Below are 14,093 nucleotides of genomic sequence, written 5' to 3'. Positions count from 1 at the left end.
TTTTGGTCAAGATGTACTGGTAGCGCAAGACAAAGTGTTAGCTGCAGGAAACCTTTTACTAAAAGACACTCATTTCAGTCCAGTCCACTACAAACACCCCTTCAGAGCTCATCCTTTCCCGTAGGCACGGATCAGGCAATTCCTAATATACTGGATTATCTCCCCCAAACCTCAGAGTTAAAACCGTATCTCTAATGGAAATGTCTGTGGGAGTGTTCGATCTAAATTTCTTGGCCTCTAAAGGGGAAAAGGGAACCAGCCCCACATGCCACAGTGGCAGCCCCGCCTCACACACTCTTTCAGAATAATTCTCTGAGAGCCCATTTGTCACATGCAGAACAGTAAGGTTGCCAAAGAGTTGAGAAAGGCTGGGGGACATTTTGGAAAGCTGCTATTTGACTTAGAAGTTAAGAATGTGGGCAGCAAGTCAAGACAGTGTGTGGAACTGAGCAAGGCTAGGCCGCAAGAGAAAAGGCTTTGATCACAGTTTGTTTTGTTCTTCTGTTAAAAAAAAAGTGCATGCATGCTTGCATGCACACATACATACACATGAATGTAACATATAACATATAAGCTGAGGGTGGCAGTACTGGGTTCATTTGGGGGCTACCCCATTGCACCTTTCGGAATCACAACCCCATTATCTACCTTCCTGGGCCTCCTGGCTGGCTCTGCTGCCCACACCTCCATACAGCTAGCCTGGCAAGGCTCCAGGCTTTCTCCTTGGTACCACTTCCGTACCAGGATTTCTCTCGACACACCCCTTGATTACAGCAGTAGTAAATGATTACGGCAATAAGGTGTGCAATGAAGCAGAAGAACTAAGAGTATGTATTCTTCAGATAACACAGAAGAGATTTCTACAAAGCCGTAAAACCGTTATGTGTTATGTCAAATTATCTCAGGAGTGAGTCATTCAGGTGTGGTAGCTCAGGCCCATAATCGCTACACTCAGGAGGCAGAGGCAGGAGGATTGGTAGTTCAGAGCCAGCCTCGGCTACATAACGAGTCCACAGACAGCCTGCCTATAAAAGACTGGGTCTCCAAAATAATAAAATAAATAAGTAAACAAATAACACACCCATATAATAAAATAAGTAAATAATAGCATATATACATACCTACACACACATCTCTGTGTGTGTGTGTGTCTTACTATTGAGATAAGAAGAGCAAAGATCATGAAACAGAAGAACAGAACACATAAATAAAGGCTAAGTCTGTAGAAGATAGAAACGAGGGGCGGGAGAATGCACTGGCGTCCCCAGATGCAGTTATCAGTACTATCTACAGGAGTTTCCAACAGGCTGGGAAGGAGGACAAGTCACAGGGAAAGAGAAGAATCGAGGCTGAAAGCAATGGCCCCAGCAATGGCCCCAGCCAAAGCAGCCAAGAAAAGTATGACTTCACCGACACCACCCCACCCCACCCCACCACTCAGCTCAAGAGGAGGACTGCACCAGGTGCTCAGAGATGCCCCCCCTCCTCCTGTAAACTCTGGGACACACCCCTTAAACCTCGGATCTCTGCAGCCACTTCTAAACCCCAATCCCGAGGCTTTAAAGTACCACCTCCCTCCTCTTCTGCTTCCCAGCATGCTGCCAGATGCAGATCTGATCTTTCCACATCTTTCTGGGGCTCCCAAGTTACAGACAGCTCAAGATCTTTAACATGTCTGCAGGATTCTTCACAGGACAGCTCCTCTATGTCCTTCCAGCCTGGCATCTCTGCCCTGGAAACTCACCTATGCCTTGTATCCCTGCATAGGCCAGACTTTCCACAGCTTAACCACTTCTTCCAGAAAGTTCCCTTTCATGCCGTCCTCCCATAGTTTTGCATATAATTCAATAACACCACGCTCTGCAAGGGAGTTTTAGTGTTTCAAGGGACCTCCATCCTGGGGCGGGGGTAGGGGGTATATCTTGTCCCAGTCTACCACACAGCCTCCTGTACTTAGCCCAGAAGGGTTGTCCAACCACTGTTCATGAGGCCCAACAGACCAGGACTAGACTGAGGGATGATTAAACATGAAATGGACTACAGGAACAGATTACATGGGGTAGATAAATCCTTCTGAGACTGCCGCACTGGAAAAGAACAGAGAAATGACTGGACCATCATCTAACATGGCCTGGGTCCATTCCCCAAGTGACAATTAGTATGAGAAATCACAAAGTCAACTACCAGAAACAGATGGTAAACCCCAAGTACTTCCACAGAGCTCCCTCGTCTAGAACCACTTTCCCTTAGAACCATAGATGATCCAGAAAATAAAAGCCTATTTAAACCTATTATACAAACTATCAGAGGAGTGAGAGGCACTGAAGAAATATATTAACCAAGAGCATCTACATTCTGCCATGAAAGCCATTGCTATTGCTATCCCTTTTTTAAGAGGGTTGGAGAGAGTTGGCGAACAAGAGAGCCAAAGCAGAAATAAAGGTCGGAGAACATGTGGAAGTATAGTCTCTCCTCCATCATGTAGGTTTGGGGGATTCAATTCACGTCCTCGAGCTTGGTAGCAGGTGCCTTTACCCACTGAGCCATCTCACCTGTCTTATATCTATCACTTTTTAAATCAAGAGGAAGCAGTGCTGAATCAACTCACTGACTGACTGATGGTGGGAAGTGTGGAGACAACAGCTGCCAAGGACAGGCCACCCTCTGCATTTCCGGGCACAGTTACAGCCATCTCTACTAGGACTCTTCTGCAACTGAGGCCTGCACAGGATTTCTGTGACTCCTTAGGAAAATCGAACAAGTTTAAACAGCAACAACCCACTGTGCCCCATGGGTTCATTCATCACTGCCCCCTTTCGGGTTACTTCCTGTGGTCATGACTTAAGCAAACAAGGAAGACACCATGGGAAATACACCATTTTCAGTTCTCCCTGTGGAGTCATTCCTCATAAGGAGGCCACCCCTGCACCCCCAAAGGCGGCTCACAAGTATCCGACTACAACCTGAATTAGTTCTCTAAGCATTGAGCAACAACCTGAAGTCACTGTTTATAAAGCTCCACAACCCAGCCAGTCTCCCAGAAGGCTCTGCTTCACACACGTGGGTGGAACACCTCTGCGATGCCATCATCTACTTTAAAATGTTTTACTTTCATTGCTTGAGATTTGCCTTAGATGACACCGGGGCCTCATGTCAAGGTAACTTCCCTGCTCTGACTTTTAAAACTGAGCAAAATTTAATGGAAATTAACATCAATGCTTATTATGCGTTAAGCAATTATACAACTATCCCTCTGGTGACAAGTACTGAAGAGCTTTAACACTACAAGGTTGGAGGCAGAGGCTTCAACTACAATCTCTACTTCACCAGTGCCTCTCTTCCTCTGTTGGAAAGTAGAATTGGTTCATCATAGTCTATCAACCTACCTCAGTAACCTTCAAGAAGACTTAGAACTCCATAGAAGCATAAATGTTCATAGGCTTGGTAAAACGTTGCCTGATACAAAAAATAACTATACTCCGCATTAAATTTATAACTCAATAAAGGACAACCAAAAATTGCCAGAGCCTGCTTAAATATTTGTTGCCTGTCAAAACGGGCTGTCTGCTCTCTAAAGTAGTATTCTAAATACCTGTGGCTACGGTAAGAAGAGGCAGAGGTAGTTAACTGCATCGGCTGTTTTACTTCATGGAACAAGCATGAAGTACACGGATCTGTAACAGCAGAGCCAGCCTACTGGCAGGGTCTGAAGACAACCTATGATGCCTATCATGTAACACAGGCTAGACCAAATTAGATTTTCTTTCTAAATTGAAATCTGATGGCAGCAAGTGCCATCACATCAGAGCCTCTTGCTTACGTCAATTTCTATTCCGGCTTGATCTCACTTGAGTGCCTCGCTATGGCAGACAAGAATATCTCCCTAAGAAACTAACTGTGCGACTGTGAGTGTAACTTTTTAACGCTGCTCCTGTCGGTGGTATTTTATGGAAATGGTCACTCACTCACTGTTCAGTCTCACGAAACAGCAGCTAGCATCCTACATCTTTTTACTCAGCCGCCGCCAGGTGCAGAGCCTTAACTTGCTCAACTCTGGGAAATCAGAAACTTGTGCTTGACAGTATGAGGCACAAGGGAGGCCAACCTGTGCGCACTTCTCTCCCCTCCTTAAAAAGGAATACTATTTGCTCTCTGCACAAAGATGAGTGCCTGATACACCGCTGTCACAATGAAAGGCCAAGGCTAAATCGCGGCGTGGAATTCCCAAGTTCGTCTAGACCAGGGAGTTACCAAATTCCTTTGATTGGTCAGTGAGTGAAACCTGAAAGGAAGGAAAAGCCACACCCAACTCCTAAATTTACTTTGGAAAGTGTCTGGAGGCCGTGAGAGGGAACGTTTTGACATCCCGGAGGCCTGATGGAAACGTGCCACCATCCTCCGCCCGGCGTCGCCCCGCGTCCCTGCCCCGCGCCCGCCGCTCCAGCCCTTTTGTTTGTGTCTCTGCGGGCCGGTGCTGCGGCGCAGCCCGTGGCCTCGGAGAATCCGGCTCAGGTGTGTCGTGAACCCGGGAGCACCCGGAGCGGTCGCAGGAAAAAGACCCGAAGTTGCTCGGGAGCCTCGGCTTCCGCGCAGAGGCGTCCGCCCAGGATCCTCCCCCACCCCCCAGCCCCGGCCCGGGCTCGGCACTCACCAATGTCTCCATCCTCATCGTCGTCCTCTTCCAGCTCCATGTTCAGCAGGACCTTCCTAGTCATCATCTGCATGTCTCCTCGAGACCGTCGCTCGGCTGCTCTCGGCTCCGCTCGGCTCCGCTCGGCTCGGGCCGCAAGCTCCGCTCAGCCCTCTCGGCACTGGCCCGCCGCGCTCCGCCCGCGCTCCGCTTCAGCAGGCGCTGCTCAGCCTCCGACTGAGCATGCCCAGAGGAACGCCGCCGCTCCCGCCCCGTCTCAAACCGCCCCGGCTTCGAGGAGCCCGGGAGGAAGTCAGCCGGGGGAGGGGTGGAGGGAGGGGGAGTGGCAGAGGCTGGGCGAGCCGCGCCTGCACGCCTGCGGGCGCGCTGCAGCCGCAGAGGCAGGCCGGCTTCCTGCTCACCAGGGTCTTTAAACTAGTCCGCGGGATGGCAAGGCGTCTCAAGGTGCCCGATTAGTGTGTGTGTGTGTGTGGGGGGGGGGGGTAGACGACACACGTGCGCCCGGAGAGCCCCTCTGTCCCCGCCCGGGGGAGCACCCGCGGGCACTGGTCGCGGGGTGCAGGGGGATGAGGTTTTGCAAAGCACACCTCCAAGCCCCGGGACTAGGCCGAACGCGTCATAGCTACGTGGAAACTCTTTAATAGGACAATACGGGAAACCATAGTACCAGGAAGAACAAAGAAACGAAAGGGGGAAATGACGGCAGAGTGTGAAGGAATGCCGCCCCCGACAACCCAAGGACTGGGGCGCAGATGCGGCGCGAGTATGGAGTCCTTGGGTCTGCACAGCTGCTGTCAAGGACGCTGGTGAATGGTTGGCTTCTCTGCAGTGCCCGGGTGTCACTCACTCCCTGGCGAAGCACTTGCCTCCTGACCCCATTCCTAGTCAATGTTCAATGACACTACATCCACTGTGTGTTTTATTCTTTCATATACTTACTCCTTTTCCTCTTTCGCCTCTCAGATGTTAGGAGTCCGGCCCAGCACCCCTGGCGTGCTAGGAGAGCACTCTACAACGACCTACACTCCCAACCCTCATAGTTAATGTTCTCACTTGAAGAGAAAAAAAAACATTGTGATCAATATTAACGTAGGAATTTAACCGCGAGTATGCACTAAAAAAAAGTACAGATTAGAAAACAAAAAACAAACAAACAAAAAAAACCCAAACCAAAACAACAACAAAAACCGTCCAGGAGACGTTCTCCTTGCTCCTTAAGATCGGGTTTTTACAAAATAAGACTATTTGTAACATGAAAAGTTAACTGCAAAACTCTGGAGATCTTGAGAAGATGAGGAGACTATGTGAGACGGAGAGAGTAGAGAGAGAGAAAGAGAGGAAGGGGGACTGCCAGCAATGACCTGTAATGGCAGCCCTCTAGAGAGAGGCCAGGCAGGGGACTCTGAAGCAAGACTGGGCTTCAGGACAGACAGAGAAGGGAAGGCGAGCCTTTACTGAACTCAGTCCCAGAGGTGTGTGGGTTGCAGGAGGAGTTTCCATGTTCTTCATTCAGCAAGTGCGTCTATGGTGCTTTCCTGCACTAAATGTCTTACAGTGGTCACTTCATCTCCGCCTAGGAGTTACTGCCACTGTCTCACCTGGGCGCCAGACAGCTGAGCATCTTGTCTGCTACCACAGAGAGCCAGTGTTAGGAGTGGGGCCTTTGCTATAAGTGCCTCAGAACTGCCTCCAGAGGCCTTTCCACCCACTTCTTCCAACCCTCCAGGTCTCATCACTGACCTGCCCCAGTTCTCAGCAGATGGAGAAGTTCTGGGTCTAAGACTCTGCTGAGAACTAATTTGCAGCTAGAAAATTCTTGGGCTCAATTCTGAAATAAAAGTCATTTAGAATTCTTAGGAGATTTTAGAGCTGCTATTTGCTTCTTGCTTGATATGTGTTACAGAGGCATTGTGGTCTTTTATGTAGATATGCCTGTTGCCACAAGGAAATTGAATTATTTACTTAGGCCAGCTGTGAGTCTATTATTAGTACACCCCATTTGATACACTAATGCATTTCCTACAGTTTTTCTCACGCATTATTTTTTCAACCGAACAACCTATGCTGCAAAAATAATCTAAGTAATATCCTGTATAGGAGCGATACTCTATACCCTAAGTAGGGGGCGGGATGTCTGTATAATGTATAGTTTGTGAGATAAAATGCTCATGGCATTATGCAGCCAGTGAATTTGCATTTGCAAAGTTTTTCCAAGTCAGAGTCACAGACCAAATACTTTCCTACTCGTTTGTCTTCAGCCTGGATGCTCTCCCTGCCCAGCTTTCGGATGATGGTACTCCATTGTCTTCACTGTTCAGCCCTCTTCTCCTTCCATATAGGACTGATGCTGTTCTACAATATTATCTACTATCTATCCCAAGACAGGAGAGCTCTGTGGACATCCAAACAGTGTGCTCACCCAGGCCTATCTTCCAAAGCTCCTGAAAAATTTAAAACCCTACAATTGGCATTTTAAATTTCTTTCTTCCTTCCTTCTTTCCTTCCTTCCTTCTTTTCTTCCTTCCTTTCTTTCTTCCCTTCTCTCTTTCTTTCTGTTTTTTTTTTTTGGGGGGGGGGTGGAGAGGTGTTGAGACAGTGTTTTTCTATCTAGCCCTGGCTGTCCTGGAACTTGCTCTGTAGACCAGGCTGGCCTCAAACCCAAAGATCCATCTGCCTCTGCCTCCCAGACTCTGGAATTAAAGGTGTGCACCACCACCACCCAAAAAGCAATCTTGAATTTCTAAATAGCATTGTTTGTAAAATTTAATTTTGTCAGTGAGGTCAGATGGGACAATGCCTCCATTCACATGCAGTCCCTCGTCAGGTCATTTCCTGGACTCTGAAATGGGCTCTCAGCAGGCAGCTGCTGTGTTCTTCAATCTTGTCCATCCTCCTGAGCACACTTGAGACCATCTTAGAAGTTTGGGCACCAGCATAGGGGTTAGGGGCATGGTGAGGCATGGTGGCAGCGGTCCCTGACCTGGATTGCCGGTACCTCAGTCACCCAGACTGAAGAGTAAGCATGTCTCACTCATGCGACACAGAGGTTGCCATCTCAGCCACGTCTGCTCATTGCAGTGAAAAGTCAGAGAGGTATACCTGACTCGCCTTCTGCCCTTGCCAAGGCAGTTTGTCAGACCGTCAACCGATTAGCTGGAGACTCCACAGCTACTGAGCCTTACATGCTCTTCGAACAAACAACTCTAACTATTAAAAATATTTTAGCTTTATTTTTAATTGTTTGTATATGCCTGTGTGTGGATTTGTTCACTTGGGTGCAGTGCCTAGGGAGGCCAGAAGAGGGCGTCAGGCCCCTTAGACCTGGAGTTGTGAGCAGCCTGATGTGGGTGACTGTGCCGCTCGCTCTTAACCACTGAGCCATCCCTCCAGTGCCCTTACTTTTTTTTTTTTTTTTTTTTTTTTTTTTTTATCTTGTAGCTCTTGTGTGACTTTTTTCTAGAGAGGCATTAGCAAACACCTGCTTGACCCGGATGAAGAACCAAGTATCAGCTCCTCTGGAGTCCAATATGGTGAGCCAGTGAGTGTGTTGGCGTTACGGGAGCGCTGACGGCTTAAAGGCAGAGAGGCATCATTGAAAAGCCTAACCCAGCCCAGGTACCCCTAGACTCTGCTCCCACTGCGCTCCGGAATGACCTGTGTGCAGCTCATCAGGTCAGAATTTACTTCAAGCAGCTCAGACCTGGGAAATCTCTCTTCAGCCACGGTTACTCTTTACATAACCTTAGGGGCGGGGCTTCAGAATCCTGTAAGTTTAAGGAATTTCCTAAGAGTGAGGAGGCTTCCTTCCTGATTTTCAAGGAAGGGATGCTTGGGTGCTTCCAATCAGAGGGACTTGCTACAGGACACCACTGAAAATTGTGTACGTGGAGACTACTGCACCTTCTGTTTGCAGTCTAGGTCTCTGTCCATATTCCCGGGTTTGAGGACACGCTGGACTGTCTCTTGTGACTTTCTTATGCAGTTGAAACTCAGCAGGCCCAATCTAAGCTCTCAATCTCTGCCCTCAAACTGCACGAACCAAGGGATGACCCCAGATCCTCAAAGAAACCAATACTCTTGAGACTGGAAAACATACCGTCATGAGCTCCGTAAGTAAGGGTTACTGTGAGTCTCTTCTCCCTGGCTGCTTTATGCAGACCATTGCTAAACAGTGCCGTACTTACTTCCTGCCTTCCACACACCGAAACTGCCTTGTCTACTACGGAGTTTTAAGGGAAGACCTAGAGAAACTGAAGATTCATGTATGCAAGGAGTGTCTGAAGGACATGTTCTGGGCAGAAGGCAAAGTAAATGCAAATGTTCCCAGGATGCATTGCAAAGGGGGTGTGGCCTAACGGGATGGTGAGGATGTACCAATTAGAGCAGAGGTAAATGCCTATCAGCTCAGTTTCCTCAGAGCACCTTTGAAAGGTACTGGAACTAACTGCTACTGATAACATAGAAGGAGACCACTTACTAGGAGGGATAAAAGCAAGGCTTTTGATATCTCCTTAAGCGGTGCTGTAATGGAAGAAAATTTCCACGAGAGTCCATGTACTGCATGAAGCAGTTCAACTTGTCTCATTCCACAAATCACTGGAAAGAGAACTCAGGGCATTAAGAGGTCCATTAGAGCTGCATGTGCCAGTGTTCCCAATGCTCCAGGGGGCTGCCAGGTCAGCCAGGGCTACGCAGTGAAGTCCTGTAATTTATAAAAAAGCCTGCGTGTGTGCGTGTGCGTGTGTGCATGTGTGTGTGTGTGTGTGTCCCCAAACGCTATTGGTCAAGGCATAGTGCCTTATTTTTCACTGTAGTTATCATGACTACTGTAAATCTATGGGTCTTATTCTTTTTTTTTTTTTTTTTTTTTTTTTTTTTTTTGAGACAGGCTTTCTCTGTATAGCCCTGGCTGTCCTGGAACTCACTCTGTAGACCAGGCTGGCCTCAAACTCAGAAATCCGCCTTCCTCTGCCTCCCAAGTGCTGGAATTAAAGGCGTGTGCCATCAGTGCCCATCTGGATTTTATTCTTGTAACTGAAACATCACCACTTCATTTTCTGCCTTTGTGAGAGTGCCCTTTTGTCTAAGGGTTTTACTGCTGTGAACAGACACCATGACCAAGGCAATTGTTATAAGGACAACATTTAACTGGGACTGGCTTACAGGCTCAGAGGTTCAGTTCACTATCATCAAGGCGGGGAATATAGCAGCATCCAGGCAGGCATGGTGCAGGAGGAGCTGAGAGGTCTACATCTTCATCTGAAGGCTGCTAATGGGAGACTGACCTCCAGGCAGCTAGGATGAGGGGTTTAAGTCCAAGCCCATAGTTACACACCTACTCCAACAGAGCCACACCCCCTCCAACAAAGCCACACCTCCTCCAACAAAGCCACACCTCCTCCAACAGGGCCACACCTCCTCCAACAGGGCCACACCTTCTAGTAGTGCTACTCCCTGGGACCAGCAAAAACAAATCATCAGACCTTTTTAAAATTCTATCATGGCCATCTCCTGCAGTCACAACATCTAGGAAGCTGTGGCCAGGAATTCCATCAGCCTAGGGAACAGCAAGACCCGGTTTCATTCGATCAGCAGTTCTTCAGAGAATCAAAATCACGCCATCTTTGTCTTTCTTTTTCTTTCTATGACTCCTTGTTTTACAGGGTTTAATGTCCTTGAATTTATTCATGTCACGTTGGATGATGCTGCCATCTCTTTAAAGGTCAATAATCACATTATGTCTATGCTACATCTTCAGGTCATTTTTTTGTTGTTGTTGTTCTTGTTTAGGTGTTTTGTTTTGTTTTTGTTTTTGCTTTTTAAGATGGGAGTTTCACTAGATAACCCAGGTTGGACTTGAACTTGCTATGTAGTACAGACTGGCCTCTAATTCTCCCGCCCCTACCTCAGGACCTATGGGGTCACATGCATGTGATACCTCACTTGGCTTTTGACGTTCTACGGTGGCTGTGGTGACCAGTGCTGAATGCACACGTGAGGGCAGGTACTCTCTGACACAGAGTCCGTCTGATTTCTGGGTCATTTGGTAGTTTTGGATTTCCTGAGGATCTGCCAAGCTGCCTTCCTCACTGAAAAGCAGAACCTCAGAAAGGTTTCTCCTCCTCGCCCTTGGTAAGCCTCTCCTTTTCTCTTTTTAAACGACAGTCATTCTAAAAGACGTGAGCTCATTTTAATTTGCCTTTTTAGAGATGTTTAGTTTGGGCTGGAAAGATGGTTCAGCAGGTAAGAGCACTGAGTGCTCTTCCAAAGGTCCTGAGTTCAGATCCCAGCAACCACATGGTGGCTCACAACCACCCATAATGAAATCTGACGCCCTCTTCTGGTGTGTCTGAAGACAGCTACAGTGAATTACGACGGAGCGAAAGGAGCTGGAGCAAGCAGAGGTTCTGAGTTCAATTCCCAACAGCTACATGATGGCTCACGGCCATCTGTACAGCTACAGTGTACTCATATACATAAAATAAATAAATAAATCTTAAAAAAAAAGAAATGTTTAGTTTGTAATGCTCAGAAATGTTTCATACATCTAATATGTTTGTGGACTTTCTTTCTTGTTTTTAAAGACTTATTTATCATTATACGTAAGTACACTGTAGCAGTCTTCAGACACTCCAGAGGAGGGCATCAGATTTTGTTACAGATGGTTGTGAGCCACCATGTGGTTGCTGGGATTTGAACTCAGAACCTTTGGAAGAGCCATCAGTGCTCTTAACTGCTGAGCCATCCCTCCAGCCCCCAGTGGGCTTTTATTTTGAGAAATGCCTATTGAGGTCTTTTGCCTGTTTTTTCCGATCCAGGTCTTATACCTCAGTCTTTTAGCCATTCTGAGTTGATTTTGGTATGTGAGGTGAGATGTGGATCCGAATCGCATTTGATACTTCTGCATACAGGCATCCAGTTGTCTAGTAGCACTTATTAAGAGATTGTCATTTCCAGTGTGTGTTCTCCACACCTTTGTTCAAAATCAATTGACTATAAGCATGCGGATTTATCCCAGCGATCTCCAGTCTGCTGCAGTGGTCAGTGTGTGGTCAGTCAACTGTAAGCCTTTGGGGAGATCTCCATTGCACTGGCCAGCGTGTGCTTTGTTCTACTTTTCTTTGTTTTTCTATCAGTCACACTGTTTAGTTTCTGCTGGCCTGGAGCTCACTATGTCACCCAGTGTGGTGGTTTGAATGAGCAATGTCCTCCGTAAGCTCAGGTATTAAACACGTGATCCCCAGATGAATGTGTCCTTGGGGAGGTTTTAGGACCCCCTGAAGGGTGGGCCTTGCTGGAGTGGAAATCTCACTGAGGTTGTACACTTTGAGGGTGTATAACCCCCTCCCCTCTTCCAGTTCACTCTCTCTGCTTCCCATGTCAGTTGAAGATGTGCTCTTTCTGCATCCTGCCTGCTATCATATGTCCCCCAACATCATGCACTGTCCCTCTGGAACCAAAGTAGAAATAATTCGTGCTTCTGTAACATGCTTTTGGTCATTGTTATGGCTGTTCTTGGTTGACCTGACTACATCTGGAATTAACTAGAACTCAAAAATGGGGGTCACACCTGTGAGGGATTTCTGCTTCATTTGGAGCGGAAGATCTACTTCTAATTCTCATCTTGAGTCCAGAAGGCACACCTTTAATCCAGGTCTAATGTGGGCCACGCCGTCTGCTGGAAGCCTATATAAGGCCATGGAGGGAGGAAGGTTTGGCTCTTGACCAGCTCGCTCTCACCTTGCTAGCAGGTCCTTTCCCTTCACTGGCATTAGAGCCTACTGCCTCAGGATTCCAGTATCTGATAAACACCAGCTGAGGGCTGGAGAGATAGCTCAGTGGTTAAGAGCATTGTCTGCTCTTCCAGAGGCCCTGAGTTCAATTCCCAGCAACCACAGGGTGGTTCACAACCATCTGTAATGTGGTTTGATGCCCTCTTCTGGTGTGTCTGAAAACAGCTACAGTGCACTCATATACATAAAATTAAAAACAAAAACAAAAACAAAAAGACTAGCTGAGTTAATCAGCCTCAGGGATTCCTAGACCTTCTATTGGTAGACATTCATTGTTGGATTAGCTGGACTGCAGCCTGTAAGTCATTCTAATAATATATAGATGTTCTAGTAACATATACATTCTAGTAATATATATGCATATATATGTAATATGTGTATATTATATATATATATATATATATATATATACAGAAAGAGAGAGAGAGAGAGATTCAGTCTATAAGTTGTTATTCTAGAAAACTCTGACATTTACAGTCATGTTATTTTTATCACAGCAATAGAAAAATAGTAATACAACCAGGATGGCCTCAAATTTGGAGCAATCCTCCTTCCTCTACCTCTTGAGTGTTGAGATTATGGATGGGAGCTACCACAACTGGTTCTTGTTTTGTTTTTTAAATCAGTAGAAGGAGTGTGTTCCCTTGGGATTTTTGTTGTGGTTGTTTGGTTTTTGCCTGCTAGGGATTGAACCTTGGTCTTGTGCTCACATGTGTTCTACAACTGAATTAGTGCCAGCCTCAGAAGGAGTCCACCTTTGTAAATACAGTTAACTCATAGAACTATCTAAGCCCTCTTTGCACCTTTGTCCCATTTGTTGAGCCTTTACCACCTACACCTCAGGGCTATTTCTCCATCTGTCCTTTCGGAGAGCGTTTCCTGACCCCTGAATTGTGCTGTCTTGTCCCTGATCGTCCCTGACTCACTGAGATGGCCCTGTTACCTCTTGTGAACCATCTACAAATAGATAATTGTAAAGAACCACTGAGTGATATGTTGATTTTTTTTTATTCATTATTTTCAACAATTACACATTTCTTCCTAGAGATGACTATGGAAGAAATCACAAGACTTCACAGAGCAGTAAAAAGTTCCTGAGACACGTTTGCCCTCTCTGCTGCCTGTTCATTGTTTGAGCTCTCAGATGTTCCTGCTGCATACCTGCCTGCTGCCACGTTTCCTTACCATAATGGTGATAGGCTTTTATGCTTATCTTGGTTGTCAACTTGACTATATCTGGAGTCAACTGAAACTCAAGCAGTTGGGCACCGCTGGGAGGGTTTCCTCGATTGGATCATTTGAGGTGGGAAGACCCACCTTAAATCATGGCCTAAACCTCTGATAGCAGCTTCCAAAGACAGACATGGAAGAGGAAAGCATTGGCTTTTTGTCTGTTTGCCTGTTCACTCTTGCTGGCAAGTTCATCTATCCTGAGGCAGGACTTCACTCTATCCTGACGGAGCACTTCACACGTATTAGAGCATACTTCTTGGGGCTTTGAAAGTATACTGAAGACAAAATGAGTTATTCAGTGTTGTGGGCTGAACAACTACCAGAATCTTGGCCCTTCTGTCAGGAACAGCCATAGTTGTACTATCTGGAATGTAGCCCATAAGTCACTCTAATAAATTCTGTATGCATATATATAT

General features: G+C 46.8%; 1 protein-coding gene across 2 annotated transcripts in view; it reads right to left on the bottom strand.

Annotated features, from left to right (window-relative positions):
- The window catches only part of Ano6 (anoctamin 6), a 188,310-nt gene extending 183,386 nt beyond the window's left edge, over positions 1 to 4,924 (bottom strand). For both annotated transcript variants that reach the window (XM_031353741.1, XM_031353760.1), the window contains exon 1: positions 4,652 to 4,924. In XM_031353741.1, coding sequence (XP_031209601.1) covers positions 4,652 to 4,724 — 73 coding nt within the window. In that variant the 5' untranslated portion in view covers positions 4,725 to 4,924. The remainder of the gene's footprint in view (positions 1 to 4,651) is intronic.
- Positions 4,925 to 14,093: the final 9,169 nt, after the last annotated feature.

This window comes from Mastomys coucha, unplaced genomic scaffold, assembly GCF_008632895.1.
Source record: "Mastomys coucha isolate ucsf_1 unplaced genomic scaffold, UCSF_Mcou_1 pScaffold11, whole genome shotgun sequence".
NCBI classification, from domain to species: Eukaryota; Metazoa; Chordata; class Mammalia; order Rodentia; family Muridae; genus Mastomys; species Mastomys coucha.
The sequence above is the reverse complement of the archived record's forward strand: the minus strand, read 5'-3'. Positions and strand labels throughout refer to the sequence as shown.